Below are 14,670 nucleotides of genomic sequence, written 5' to 3' on the forward strand. Positions count from 1 at the left end.
CTCTGACTTCAGAGATTTTAATATAAAATATTAAATTAAAAAAAAAAGGATGATCAAATTGCGAGTAATATAAACTATCTGTTTTTAACGATAAATATTTTCGTCAACAATCATTGAAAAGATTTCAGTCATTCAGTAGTGAAGGATTACTGCGGTACTATCGCTCGAAAAGCCCGAAGGGCTCCAGAGGGTTAAGAAACGCTGTGACAGCATCATGTGTCGCGTCATTGGCTGCGTTCAGCAGAGAAAGCAGCTTTACAAATGTTATATAATTCTGCAATATGATTGGTTTATACGTTTAGTTCTATAAGGAACCAAAAACAAGAATCCATCATATTGAAGAATTTTACAACAGTTGCAAAGCTGTTTTCTCTGCTAAACGCAGCCATTGACTCCAACTTCGCCCTCGGCTGATTTTTTGTGCTATGATACCGGAAGTAGGCCAGCGCAAACTGTCGTCCCTTTATCTAGGGCTACGTCCGTCTTATGAATTTTGCGGCGAGGAATTTTACGCGAAGATGAAAAAGTTTCACCATCCATTCTCGTCCTTGTGCGGGATAAAAGTGCAAATACTGCCGTATATTCTTTTTCTTATTTCTCACATGAACGTTTTACTCAATCCAGATTGCAGGATGTGATGAATTGCGCAATTATCTAACGCATCCTTTTATGTGGAAAGAACATAACATGTTTTTATGATAAACAAACGAATGGAAATGTTTGAGTCGACATATATCCATAAATAGAAGGTAATATCAGATATTTGGCTAATATAAGAAAATTATTCTGTTTGTATTCCAATAGAAAGGTTGGCAGTTTTTGTATTAACCTCGCGTAACAGATGAATGAATAAGATAGGTAAACATACGGTTATAATGGGACGAGTAACTGATGCATAATTAATGGATTCATTACGATGTTTCAATATTGAAACATTTAACATTCGTCGTCACTAGAGAACTTTACATCACTATTGTGATATTTAATATTTTAAATATAGAATGTTTTTAAAATCAACACTAATAGATTGATTGAACATAAAATATTTTGTATGTGTTTTTAAACGTCACGAAATTCTAGGATCGGTAAAACTTCAATTGAGAGAAAATCTGATACTTCTTAAACGCTTTATCTATCTAGAATATTAAATATTTTTGATATTAATAATTAAAAATTTGAAATTAAATTGAAGTGTACTGTAAACTGAGTTAAAGAATGGCTTTCGTCTGAGATGTTCTTAAGACCTTGACTTTTGAGTATATATGAGATATTCAAAATCCCAAGTGTCTTAGATTCTTTGATCCCATATTCTTTTGATCCTCGATTCCTTGTTTGGACGTGGTCAGCAGAGTTTGTTTTGCTTTGATTCGTTAAAGTTCTCTTTAGAAGTTTACCTTGTCTAAAATTCTCAGGTGAACCACTAAAATACCTGAACACATATATATCACTTTGGTTTATCGTTTATCTTTTTACCGTTAGTAACTCTTTAAAACATTATCCTTGGCTGATTATTATAAAGAGTAGTTTATAAAGCTATTTATATCCGTTTGATTGATTTATATTTTGTATTTGCTTTATTTGCTTGTTTTAAATTTTTAATTATTGTTGTATGTATATATCTAATACAATCTTCATAATTTATTGAAATGCACATTCTATTTTGTGTTTTAGAAGCAGACTATACCTTAGATGATTCCTTTTGGAAGGAAGAGGAAACTCCCGCTGGTGAGTGGACACAAAATTATTAGTAAAACAAAATTACTTAAACAAAATTATTAAGTTTGAGTAGTACCCATATTCACAGTAGCAAGATAATTTAAAATACAATTATCTAAATTTATGAAGATATTAAAGTTCAATGAGTAAAATTTTATGAGTATTATTTCAGAAATTATTCAATTTAATCTAAGTTTGATCCCTATGAAATTAATTTTAATTTAACATAACAATAAAATTTTTTTATCATTATTTACACAACAGGTTAGATCGCAACGGTTAGACAGTTAAAATTCCGTTAATGTTGCGTGATAGGAAAAATTTGCAAAGATTTGCTGTCACAATCTTTGTACAATTACGACGGCTATTGGATAAGGCTTTGCGTAAACAAACTACCGTAAAATGGAAGGACCGCAATGCAGCACTTTCGTTAGAAACTTGATCCTTGAGGATACGACAAATCCTCGAGAGCGGTTTATTGTTAAGTCAACATCGCTGATTGGTCGGAAACGCGAAACTTAAATTGGATTACATTTTAGACGGGGACAATGCACCGGGACAGAGCTCGACGGCGCGAATCCCGGCCTAGATATTACGACGATATAGTATAATGAGAAATCTGTCTTAAGAGAGAGAAAAGAAAAATTTGAAGTTATTCCAGTTCGCATTTATTTTAATCTGGTTTTAAAAGCTGAGAAAATTCTATGTAATGTATTTCAGTAACGTTGAATGCAGGATTCGTAGAATTAGGGAGCTTAATTAGAGATTAGGATGTAAAGCAGCGTTGAGCGTACACGAATAAACAGCAATAGCTGCTGTATATTACATGAAATTTAATTTAATTTGATATATTACTTGAATATATCTATTATTTATGCAGAAATTCAATTTGCAATTACTTAAGCTAGATCGAAAGTATTGGAAATACATGGATATTACATAATGTGCCTTGATAACAAATAATCTAAGATTTAGAAAAAGTTTGAAGTACTATCTTGCATAAAAATGTAAAATTCAATAATTACAAACAAATGACTATCCAAGTACTTGAGAAATTTCAAAAATCACGTTTAGGAAGGACGTCATTGCAGAATTTTCTGACGCAAAATCGAAACCGCCGTAAACTACTGCAACGCATGTTCAACAACTGTAATGTGCAACATATAATGATGTCGGTCGAATTAATCGCAATTTACGTGACATTTCTGCGGCAACGGGAACAATTAGCGGGAGGAAAAGGACGGAGGATGACGGGCGGGATGAAAAGAGTAAATTAATCTGCGAGTAATCTCAGCATGTTTGGGCGACGCTTGAGGAGTGGAGATTGGAAATTGAATTCGCGACTTGCGCGCGTATAAACTTTTCGAAATAAGGACGCGAAACGATTCGTGAAACAGGGAACAATCGACATTAGCTTAGAGAAGTTTGAGATATTCATCGCTAATCTGGGTAATGGTAATTTTTCAACACGCAGAATGTACTTCTCCACTATAAATTCTAGGGGGCAATGTTCAATGTAGGATATAAATTGTTCGCGAAAAATCTGCAGATAAATGAAGCGGGAAGAATTTTAAATTTAAATTACAACAGATTAATCTAAAAATGTAATGACATTTGATATTAAATATATGTACTATAATTTATAATGCTATAAAAAATATATATATGTATATACACACATATCATCACTTTCATGCGTGAGACTTGGTCAGAGAGAAAATGTCACTCTTTTATGTAGGAAATCGAGGCCGAATCAATCGAGATTGAGAGAGCTAATACGTGGATGCAAAAGAAATGGGATAATAAAATCTACTTTATACTACTTTATTACTATACGTAATTACTACGTTATTATTGAATCGTATGGATTAAAATCTCAATGTCGGTGGTTGAGAGGGCAGGTTAATGGCAATAGCGTGAAATTTTGTCGATGCGGCGCAATGAATCTCCCCAAAGTCCATTCGAGATGAAATTAGAGATCGTAGAGGGGTGGCTAAAAGAGTGGGGAACCGGGGGGTAAAATTAGGGCATTCGATTGAACGTGGAAATTAATTTCAGGTGAGGTCGAACGACTACTACACGAATATCGACAAAACCAAGAGCTAATACGAAATATCGGTGGTCATTACTATCAGATCATCTATCCGGTACAGCTACGGCATCACGAGAAAATGGGGATATCCACGAGAGAAGTCGGTGTACCGAAGGTAAAATTTCGCATTCCGCATTGTTTTCACCTATAATCTTCACCACATTAAGAGAAAAAAAATGATTGCAATTATTATAATTTAAGGATGTATTAGACATATTTTGAAAACATTCAAAAAATTATGAAATAATTACAGATTGTTTTATATTGCATTTAAAAGTAGTAGAAAAAATGTAGCAGCTATTTTCTACATGGATAAAAAATTATGTCAATAAGAATTAGATATGTGTTCTAATGAAAATATTAAGAAAAATCTAATGAAAAAAATTGAATTTTTATATTTAAGAACTTTAAATACATATACAAATAGATTTATAATACAATATAAAGTTTTATTGGATGCACAGATTAGTTGTTCTGTAAAAAAAAATAGACAAAATTATTTTATTTATTTATTTATTTATTTACAGAATAACTAAACAGACATTCACAATGAAATTTTGTATAAATTATCTTGTTAATTATCTTGTATAAATTAACACTTAAAGTATTTACACAAAAAAATTGAGATTTTTCTTAATGTTGTAAAAAAAATTTAATTTTTAGTGACAAATAGACTAAATAGACTATAAAAATGTGTTATTAAATAAAAATATAATATGATTCACACAACTTTCATATGTATCTAGTTTATTTGAAGTGTAAATATTAAACACATTTCCAAATTTAATTTACTTTGCAGGATACGTCCTTAATTACTATAATTTATAGTCATTTTCTGTGCCAATTATAATGTACTTTTCGGTAAAACTATAAATACAGTTTTATATAATTATAATTTCGTTTTTTTATATAATTGTATTATTACTAACATTTTGTAGCAGTAGATAATAATTAAAAAAATGGAATTTCTAACCATAATTATTTTATCATGTAATTATAATCACCAAACATCCTAGCAAACACAGATATAATTGTTATATAACATGTACGTAAATATATATACATATATATACATCGAGAGAAAAATTTTTACTTGTCACTATAATTACATATTACTATAATTATAATTATTATTACTATAATAATAACTATATATGTACAGTTCTATCAACAAATATATATATATGTACATGGAAACATGAAAATGATTACAATTATAGTTATTATTACCAATATTACCATAAAAATGATTGCAATTACTATAATTTTATTATTACTGTACTTTATAGATGTGTAATTACTATAATTTATAATATTTTTTGAGGCAACTAATTTATATTCTGTTTGCTGCAACTTTTCTCTTGATGCACATGAATATTTTATTATTAAATTAAATAAAGTTAATAAAAGTATATATATAATTTCAAACGGAAAGAGAAATTGTATATACAAAATAAAAATAATTAAAGAATCGTATTATAAATTTAGTATTAATATACCAAGCTCTCTTTTCCATGTTATATATTTTTAATTTATTTAGATTACTTTTTTAAATATTATAATTGATATAATTAACATATATATGTTTTTATTGTAATTTAGTTTCCTCAAAGAGGTTACGGTGATGGAGGATATCAGAATCCTAGAGGCAGATTGAGAGTAAGTTTTATAGTACACAGAAACAGATTTTAAGATAATCAATTAGTTTTAATATTGATTTTAAAATAAGTAATCCTTAAAATAATTTTAGCGTTAAAGATTAATAACGAAATTGATATTTTCAGACAGGGAGACATTTTCACCGGACGTCTCTTCTGATTAAGGCCTTTAATCATAAATTTCGTCTAGACTTAGAATTAAATACGTAAGTATTTTTATATATGTACTTTATATATGTACATGTACACTGATTAAAGTATATCTATTTTTTAATGCAATGATAAAATTTTAAGCATAAAAAGCGCAAAAGAAATAGTAAAAAAGTCTAATTAAAAAATATCATCTATTAAAAAGATTTATATACATACATTTCTCATCACTATGTTGCAGGCAACTTTTAGCTCCGAATCTTATACAGAAAGACTTTTTAGCCGGCAATGCGGAACAAATGTCTAAGCAGGTAAAATATTTCAAGCGAAACGTAATCTCACAATCTAATGATACTCAAATATTTACGTGACCCAAACCAATTAACAGTTGTTCATAAAGAATAATTGTTTTACATAGTTGATTATTTTGCTGTGTAGTTTGTTAATACCAGTTTAGTTGGGTTAAATTGCTTTTAATATGAGCTATCTCATTATAAAGTCTTACCTGATACTACAATAAAAAAACAAGAGAAATAAAAAAAAGTAGCTCTTTTGATATCGGGTAATGAGATATTTTAGTACCGTGAAAGAAAAAATGTCAATAATATGTATAAGCATATACACTGTTACTTCACTTACTATAGTATAAAAGCAGTATTATGAATAATAAAGTCTAAGATATTCACGTAAGACTTAAGCGTTAAGAGGAAGACTCAAGTTTAACGATAAACTCATAATGGTGTTATTATCTCTTTTGCAGGAGATAGAACATTGTTATTATCATGGCACTGTGAGAGATTATCCGGGAGCTAGCGCTGCTTTTCACACGTGTAATGGTGTCAGCGGTGTCATTCATTTAGGCAACGAGACTTTCGTCATTCATCCTTTCTACGGCGGCGATTTATCGGTCAGTTAAATTTCTTCTCATTAATCATTACAAGAATATGGTGTAATAATTACGTACGCATTGTTTAAAAAATACTGGAACAATTATGATTGAATTACTATGAAGAAACCTAATCTGCGCTCATCCATGCATATAATTCGCACACCGTTCAGAATAATAATCAGCTAACATGGCTAAATTTGAATCAAAGACTTGGCTAATTTGGCTAATTTGACTAATTCGACTTGGCTAATTTGGCTTGATTTTATTACTAGATAGACATAATTTTGTGGAAGTTTAGGTCGCGCTATAATTAAAAATGGAATGTCAGAAAAGGGCAAAGCGGTTGGCGGGAACATAAACTATATGCAGGCCTCTCTTTTAGCAGAAACATCCTCACATTATATTTGAAGCCCGAACAAAAGTTAACAAAGGCTGCGCTAACTCGGGAAATCTTGAGTGGCGTGTAAAGAACCGCCGGCAGAAGCACATCTTCGGGCTATCAGAAACCACTTCCGATCGATACAAAAGAGACGTCCGTGAAGCAACCAAATATATCGAAACTGCCATCATTATCGATAAGGCTATGGTACGTTATTATACCCTTCAAACGTAAGTTAATTAAATTGACAATTGTATAACAGATAAAACGATAAAGTATACAGATAATATACAATTTAAGTAGAAGATTGTAAGATGATTATTCAGAGAACAGATGATGGATTATTTAATTTTTAAATTTGCACTTATAACAGTCCGGGAAAAAAGGTTTTATATATAATTATATAAAATTATATAAAAAGATATATAATTTTATATAATTGTATATAAAAAATATTATTTCCCAGGAATAGAAAATTATAAGGTAAATGTATTTTTAAATTTTAATTAAAATTTATATTAATTTAGATTTTATTTAAAATTTAAATTTTATTCATCTCTCTATTAGATTTTAATAGAAAATACAGTTTAATATTTGCGATATTAATTAATACTATTTAATATATCTATAATATTTAGCTTCAAATGGTACTTTGTCTCTATGTATAGTTTGATAAAAGGAACGGTAGTACCAGAGCTGAGGTTGTTCACGATGCCATCCAAGTTGCTAATATCGCAGATTTGGTAAGCTGAATTATGTAATAATATCCATGTAAATTTATTTTTCCGTAGGATATGTACTAAATTAGATTTTCTCCATAGTATTTCCGTACATTAAACACTAGAGTCTCCGTCGTATACATCGAAAGTTGGAAGGGCAGCAATCAAGCGCAAATCGATAACGGCATCGACATCGATCAAGCCTTGTTAAGCTTTAACGATTATACGATGCGGAGAATGTATCAAGTTGCTCAGGACACCACCCAATTACTCACGTGAGTTTATTGTTCCTCTTCCGATTTGTAACTGTTTCATTAAAAAATATCCGTCCATACTTTTATCTCGATTTAATGCGATTAATTTTTTAAATAAATTGAGAGCACAAAAATTCAGTTAGCAACTAATAGCAAGCAATATTATTAAATAAACAAGTAATGTTTGTGGATATATTTCTCGGTAGGGGTGAGACTTTCTCAGGTGGAGAATCAGGGGTGGCTGTACCCGAGACCGTGTGCAGCCAAAGATCTGTAGGAATCAGCGTTGATCTAAACACTTACGAGCCTCATCTTTTAGCTGGTACCATGGCACACATGATCGGTCACAATATTGGCATGAGCCACGATGATGGAAGTAAGTATTACAAAGTTCTTTGTTTTGTTTTCGATATGTGAATTAGTTTGACAAACAGAAGAATAGCTTCCAGTTTTGCAGGAGTGATAAAATTTTTTATCATCAATTTTAGGAAACGATTGCAATTGCCGCGATTGGCACGGATGCATCATGGCTCAATCCATCGTTGGCCTAGAAAACGTTCAGCCATACAAGTTTTCGGAATGTAGTAAAACTGATTATATAGAAGCTTTAAAGAGCGGCCACGGCATTTGCCTTTTTAACAAACCAAACGAGGTAAATTAACAACTTACATATAAAATCAATAACGCTTTAATCGAATTAGAATGGGATCGAATGAACCTTGAAGCAAATTCGATTAGTTTAATCGATTTGGGATCTGCTTCGGGTTATAGTTGGAGATTAGGAGATCATGCGGAAACAGGGTAATCGACGACGGGGAACAATGCGACTGCGGATCGATCGAGGAGTGCAAGGAGTACGATCCTTGTTGCGATCCTATCACCTGTAAGCTGACAACGGAGGCCGAGTGCGCGACCGGTCCTTGTTGCAGCGATTGCAAGGTAAGATAAGATAAGAGAAGATCCTCTTGTCTTTTAGCGAGCAATCTCTTGGAAGTAATACGATATGGCGCGAATCACATCCCATAATATTGAGAGAGAGATATATTATTATTATAACTAACTTTTAAAGATTTCTAAATATTCAATACAAAAAACATTAAATTATTTATCAAATTTATACTATTGAATATATATAACAGCATGAAAAATAGTGAATGTACATTTACGAAGGAGCAAATAATTCCATTTTCGGCGTATAATTTTCTCTTGCTTACTTTTCGCATCTGGGTTCTAACGTAAATCCTACATTTTTCAATGTATTGGCAAAATTTCAGCTCCGTGCTCGCGGCGTCGTTTGCCGCGAATCGACGAATGAATGTGATTTACCGGAAATGTGCACCGGTGATACTGGTCAGTGTCCACCGGACGTTTATAAGAAGAACGGCAACCCGTGCGCGAATAATGCTGGGCATTGCTTCAACGGAATTTGTCCGGCTCTGGATCTACAGTGCGAGCAAGTATGGGGTTACGGCGGAATCGCTGCCGATCAAGAATGTTTCGAGCAATTTAATTCTAAAGGATCCATCAACGGCCACTGCGGTACCGACTCCAGCGGTCATCTTATCAAATGCGAATCTGAGTGAGTAATCGCTTTTATTATGAAATGAGAAAATAAAAATATAAAAAATATAAGGAAAAAGGAGATGTAAAAAATTAATTTAAAAAAATAAATAAGATTAATGTTGATAAATTTCTAAGTTTTTGTCTTAATTTTCACTATATTGGTACAAGAGACAATTCGATTGAACTAAATTGAATATTTAGATATATAATATCAACATAATGGTTAAATAAGAAAATTCTTTCTTTTAGAAACGTTCGTTGCGGATCTCTCCAATGCCAACAAGGAAGCAAGCAACCGGTAATCGATGGAATGAAGGATTTACATACTAGAACTATAATTTCCATCAAGAACCAAGAATATGAATGCAAGTAAGTATTTGGCAATAAAGTCAAAGTAACTACTTTTTAACTGGATAGGATATTTGAGATATTTTACATTTTGATACACAATATATGTGTATTATGTTAAATCAATTATTTCTATTTGCAAGAGCCACGAATGGAAGAGTGGAAGGATCTGATATACCTGGAATGGGATTGGTTCGTGATGGTACATCTTGCGGTGATAACTTGGTAATTATAATAATCATATATTTAACTCTTATGAAAATTATTATACGTAGTTTTACTTATTTTCAAATAATATATTGATCTGATTCCTATGATATTCATATTGATTACTAATCATGCATTCTAGATTTGCGTAAATCAAACTTGCACGAGTTTGTTTCCATACATCGATCAAGAAAAATGTCCCAGCAATCACGATGATAAAGAATGTTCAGGAAATGGCGTAAGTATATTTCATAACAAATAATCTAAAGTAATTTTACTACTAACACTTTTTCAGTAAATTTTTCTTTTTTTTTTTAAACTGGAAGTCGAACTGCAGTAAACTTAAATTTACAGCTGATTGTCGCAGACAATCTAATGTCAATCTCAAATTCTATCATTAAAATAAAAACAAAAGTTATATAAAATTTATTTTAAAATATCGTGTTTTTGTAATTAGATCTGATATTTGTTGTTTAAAACTGAAAAAAATTTATATGTTACAAATCAGAAATGTTAAATTATGAATTAACATAAGGAATATTAAAGTTAAAATTTATCTTAAAATTTATTGTATATACTTTTAAAAAAATCAATTCAACATTTTTAATATTGAGAAAACATTCTATGTCCTAAAAACGTTCCTAGAACGTCTCTATAAAGTGTGCTATGCGAGGTATTTAAATTTCACAACTGGAAAATTCGATCTTTTAAATATTGTTATATTCGAAACCAGAGCAACTAAAACTAAAGCAATGTCAAAGATTTCTTTCATGGTTCAATGATTATTTATGAAGTAAAAATTATATTCATGGTGCATCAACGCAACATATACAATTACATTAATAATTTATGTTAAATTTGGAATATGATCTACAATATTATCTAAAATTACTGTTTCTTTTTTCATAGGTATGTACGAACGTCAACAAGTGTCACTGCTTTCTTGGTTGGAGCGGACCGGACTGTTCCATAGAGCAATCTATCCCGACGCCATTGCCGACAACAACCGAACCTGAAGTAATACATAAAGCTGATTCTAAACTTCCGGAAAAGAAAGAGACCCCCTACGGTAAGCCGCGGCTCCTTATATACAAATCTTTCTCATAATTGTTATTTAGAGGATAAAAGCGGGAAATTGATGCGCTATTGTACTTGCAGATCTATTTTTAAACATTATAATTAACCCTCTAGCAAGCGTATAGATCAATATAGACATCTTATTTCTCTTCATAACTTTCATTCATTATCCAAATTCAAATTTAATTATTTATCGCCTTACATGCTTTCTGGAGGGTTGTCTATATGAAAAAATATAACTATTCATGCTGCTATACAATCATTATTATTTTTATATCGATAATTCATTTCAAAAAGACAGTAAATCAATAAATATTCAAACTAAAATTTGCATGTATGATTTAGATCATGCAAAAAGTTCTTTAAGTATAATCAAAATACGCTGTATATTTTTCATGCAAAGATTTGAATAAAAATTTAAACATCGACATTTTATAAATTATTTTGAAATTTTATAAACATACATATAAAATATAAATACAAGAGATCACTTTCGGTCCAAGTTAGATGTTAAACTAATACATATACATATATGTATTATTTAAATGAATTTATCTCAGAAATATAATTGCGCACTAATTACTTTCGGACTTTCAACACAGTCAGTGTGAAATATTAATAATTCTCCAAATTTAAATCAAATTGAAACCTGTAAAGAACTTATTGCGGAAAATATTACCTCGGCCGGAAAGCGAACTCGGATCTCTTGTATTCCGTGCGAGCGTCCTCACCATTAGAGCACTGAGGACTTAGTAATGTTCCTCGCAATAATCAATATGTATAGAGAGTAACACATTGAAAGGAAACGTGTAAACAATAATAAGATTTAAAACGAAACCGTTAATGTGAGTACATCACTTAAATACGAGAGTACCACTTTTGGTCAAAATTAGATGTTAAGCTAATATAATATAATAATATTTAAATAATACATATATATGTATTTTTTTAACTTAACATCTAACTTTGACCGAAAATGGCGCTGTCATATTTAGATGATGTAGTCACATTAACAATCTTTTCTCTAATCTTATTATATAAAATATATATTTTACATAAAATTAGATATATTATTATTGCTACTTTTTGAACTAAGTTCTCGATACAATTATATAACGCGTTAATAATTATTATTTATAATATTATTAAAATACAAGAAAATAAGTAGGAGCGACAGACGACTACTCAAGTATAAAAATATACTTGAGTAATCGTAATATTTATTTTCGTGTATTACCATTATTAATTATTATCAAGTTATTTAACAATTATTAATTCTCATATAGTATAGCAGACTTCCGTTAAATCGTTATTTTTTAAAAACTTAATGATATAACGAGTATAACATTTGTTTAAAAAATAATAATTATTTTAAAATTGTAATTAACATTATATTACCTAATTTAATTAATTGTAATTTTTTACATGAAATCTTCTTCTAAAAGATTACATCTATTATAACATATAATAATTAATACATGAATGAAATTACAGTTTCGAAATAATAAACTCCAGATAATTATTTGTTCAATCAGAAGTTAAAAAATACATTTATAAATCCATGTAGAGAAGATCAATATACCGATTGAAGCTATAATTTTTTTGAACCGATTTCACATTCGATCAGCGGTAAATCGTCTTTTTTATTGACAGAAAGTTTAGGCCGGAAATAATATCGCGCGTTTTCGATAAAAAGGAAGTCTACTGTACTTTCAATTTTAGCAATATGAATCCAGTCGATCGTCCTGATCGACATTAGGCTCGCGATAAGGCAGAGTTAGAATTTTTTGGGGTCATACTATCAGCTGTGCACATAAAATCCGGATGCGAACTCATATATTGTACGATAACCACGCTCGATTTCGTTTCAAGAGAAGCGAAAGCGGAAAAGAGAAGGATCCTTTTGTATCCTTTAATATCCTTTTGATATTTTCTCAGTCCTTTCAAATGCGACATCCCCGCTTTTATCCCTTGAGCGATAAAACATTTTTAGGTCACTTTGTTATATCTGAAAAAAATAGGAATGTTACTTTGTTTTTGCATTTTTCGATTCTTAGATTTGTTAAATTCCAAAATTCATATATGTTCTCTTGTTTCTTTTTTAATCCCCAACTCTCTGTATCTCCCTTTCTCAGGTTAAGTAATAATTATATACATTTTAATAGCTATGTACATATTAAAAGCGGTATATATAAGAAAGATATTCGTCTCTTAATTGTAGAACTTTAAATAACTCTTTGAGCTAGTACATCTTCAAGATTGTCAATTTTTCAATGAGTAAGGAAGGATCTCCGAATCCTTGAAGTTATAAAGTTCTATGATTAAACTGACGATGTATTTGTATATTAGGATGCCATTATCACGCGACGCAATGCACACATTCACGTACACAAACAAGATACGGCCACACCGTACACGCCGCACGCGGGATACAAATGCTTGATCATTTCAGGAGGCACCAACAACAATCTCTCTACAGGATTGATGGTAGTGATCCTGGTGGGTGTGGTGACGGGCGTCTTCCTTTGTTTTGCACTAATGGCTGTTTGCTACAGGTACAGTAACAGCGAGAACAGATCGCCCGCGATCAAGGCCTGTCGTCTTCGTCTTCGTCGTAATTCGTGGCTAGCTGGATGATGATGATGATGATGATGATGATGATGATGATGAGGAGGCATCGCACGCGGCCATCATAATATCGATCACTCTTAGCCTATTCTACTCGGTGTTCACTTATTACACGTATAAACGCGAAAGTTGCAGAAAACAAAACTCGCTGTGTTCAGCTTACAACGATGATAGTGGAAAAAATGATCTATATGTTGATATTTTTTATTTGTTTTCGGCCTTCACTTGCTCTTCCTTTTTTGGCACTTTCGAATAAATTATAGGAACTTATGTTATAAGCAATCTCTTGAAACCTTCTTGGATCCTGTTACGTGCTTTGTAGTTTAAATTGCTTGTCCTTAGACTCTTCATGTGTTTTAGCTTTCTGTTCGTTGAGATTCTAGTTACCTCGTGTATCCTAGATTCCTTGCCAAGGAGTTCCTTAGAAGAACAAGACGTCCTACATATTACGAATTTGAGTTTAGTTCCTATTATACTACAATTTATGCTTCTCTCTCATGAATTCTAAGTTGGCTCTCAAATACTGTAGGTAACGTATAGTTTATTCCTAAAGTTTTTAAATTTGAAATAGAGTGGATTCTTTAATATTTATTATTAATTAAAATACTTGTTAACAATTTATTATTAATTAAAATTTATTAATATTTATTATTAATTAAAATAGCTGTTAACAATTATTGAGAATTCCAATATTATTTTCAACTGCGTTTATCAACATGAATTTTCTATGAAAATTGAACGCAGCTGGTTTTGCATCTGAATCGCTCGCATACATAACAACATAAATATATATGTACACGTCTTTTTTTATATATATTATATATTTATATATATAAACAATATTGTCACTATGTGGTGTGTGCTATGGATGTGCTCATGGCATAGTGATTTATGATCGTGACTATGTTGTTCGAGCGAAAATCTCCATTTTAGTGATTATCGCGTTTCGAGGGATGGCAACAATAGTTTCATAAATAAGTGCTGATTAAC

The 14,670-nt window shown here is 30.9% G+C and overlaps 1 protein-coding gene across 17 annotated transcripts in view; it reads left to right on the forward strand.

Annotated features, from left to right (window-relative positions):
• Window positions 1–14,670, forward strand: part of mmd (disintegrin and metalloproteinase domain-containing protein mind-meld) — a 46,019-nt gene that overhangs the window by 15,380 nt on the left and 15,969 nt on the right. For 13 of the 17 annotated variants that reach the window (XM_018462156.1, XM_018462159.1, XM_018462171.1 and 10 more), the window contains exons 2-18: window positions 1,672–1,725; window positions 3,775–3,923; window positions 5,411–5,467; window positions 5,593–5,672; window positions 5,858–5,927; window positions 6,377–6,523; window positions 6,888–7,091; window positions 7,553–7,627; window positions 7,706–7,878; window positions 8,064–8,233; window positions 8,346–8,509; window positions 8,629–8,796; window positions 9,132–9,436; window positions 9,670–9,789; window positions 9,912–9,993; window positions 10,118–10,213; window positions 10,885–11,044. In XM_018462156.1, the coding sequence (XP_018317658.1) occupies window positions 1,672–1,725; window positions 3,775–3,923; window positions 5,411–5,467; window positions 5,593–5,672; window positions 5,858–5,927; window positions 6,377–6,523; window positions 6,888–7,091; window positions 7,553–7,627; window positions 7,706–7,878; window positions 8,064–8,233; window positions 8,346–8,509; window positions 8,629–8,796; window positions 9,132–9,436; window positions 9,670–9,789; window positions 9,912–9,993; window positions 10,118–10,213; window positions 10,885–11,044 (2,274 nt within the window). Of the gene's footprint in view, window positions 1–1,671; window positions 1,726–3,774; window positions 3,924–5,410; window positions 5,468–5,592; window positions 5,673–5,857; window positions 5,928–6,376; window positions 6,524–6,887; window positions 7,092–7,552; window positions 7,628–7,705; window positions 7,879–8,063; window positions 8,234–8,345; window positions 8,510–8,628; window positions 8,797–9,131; window positions 9,437–9,669; window positions 9,790–9,911; window positions 9,994–10,117; window positions 10,214–10,884; window positions 11,045–13,504; window positions 13,608–14,670 lie in introns of all 17 variants that reach the window. The other 4 variants (XM_018462157.1, XM_018462164.1, XM_018462168.1 and 1 more) reach the window with 2 other exon arrangements.

The sequence above is a fragment of the Mycetomoellerius zeteki genome, unplaced genomic scaffold (genome assembly GCF_001594055.1).
Source record: "Mycetomoellerius zeteki isolate Tzet28-1 unplaced genomic scaffold, Tzet1.0 scaffold135, whole genome shotgun sequence".
In the NCBI taxonomy this organism is placed as follows: domain Eukaryota; kingdom Metazoa; phylum Arthropoda; class Insecta; order Hymenoptera; family Formicidae; genus Mycetomoellerius; species Mycetomoellerius zeteki.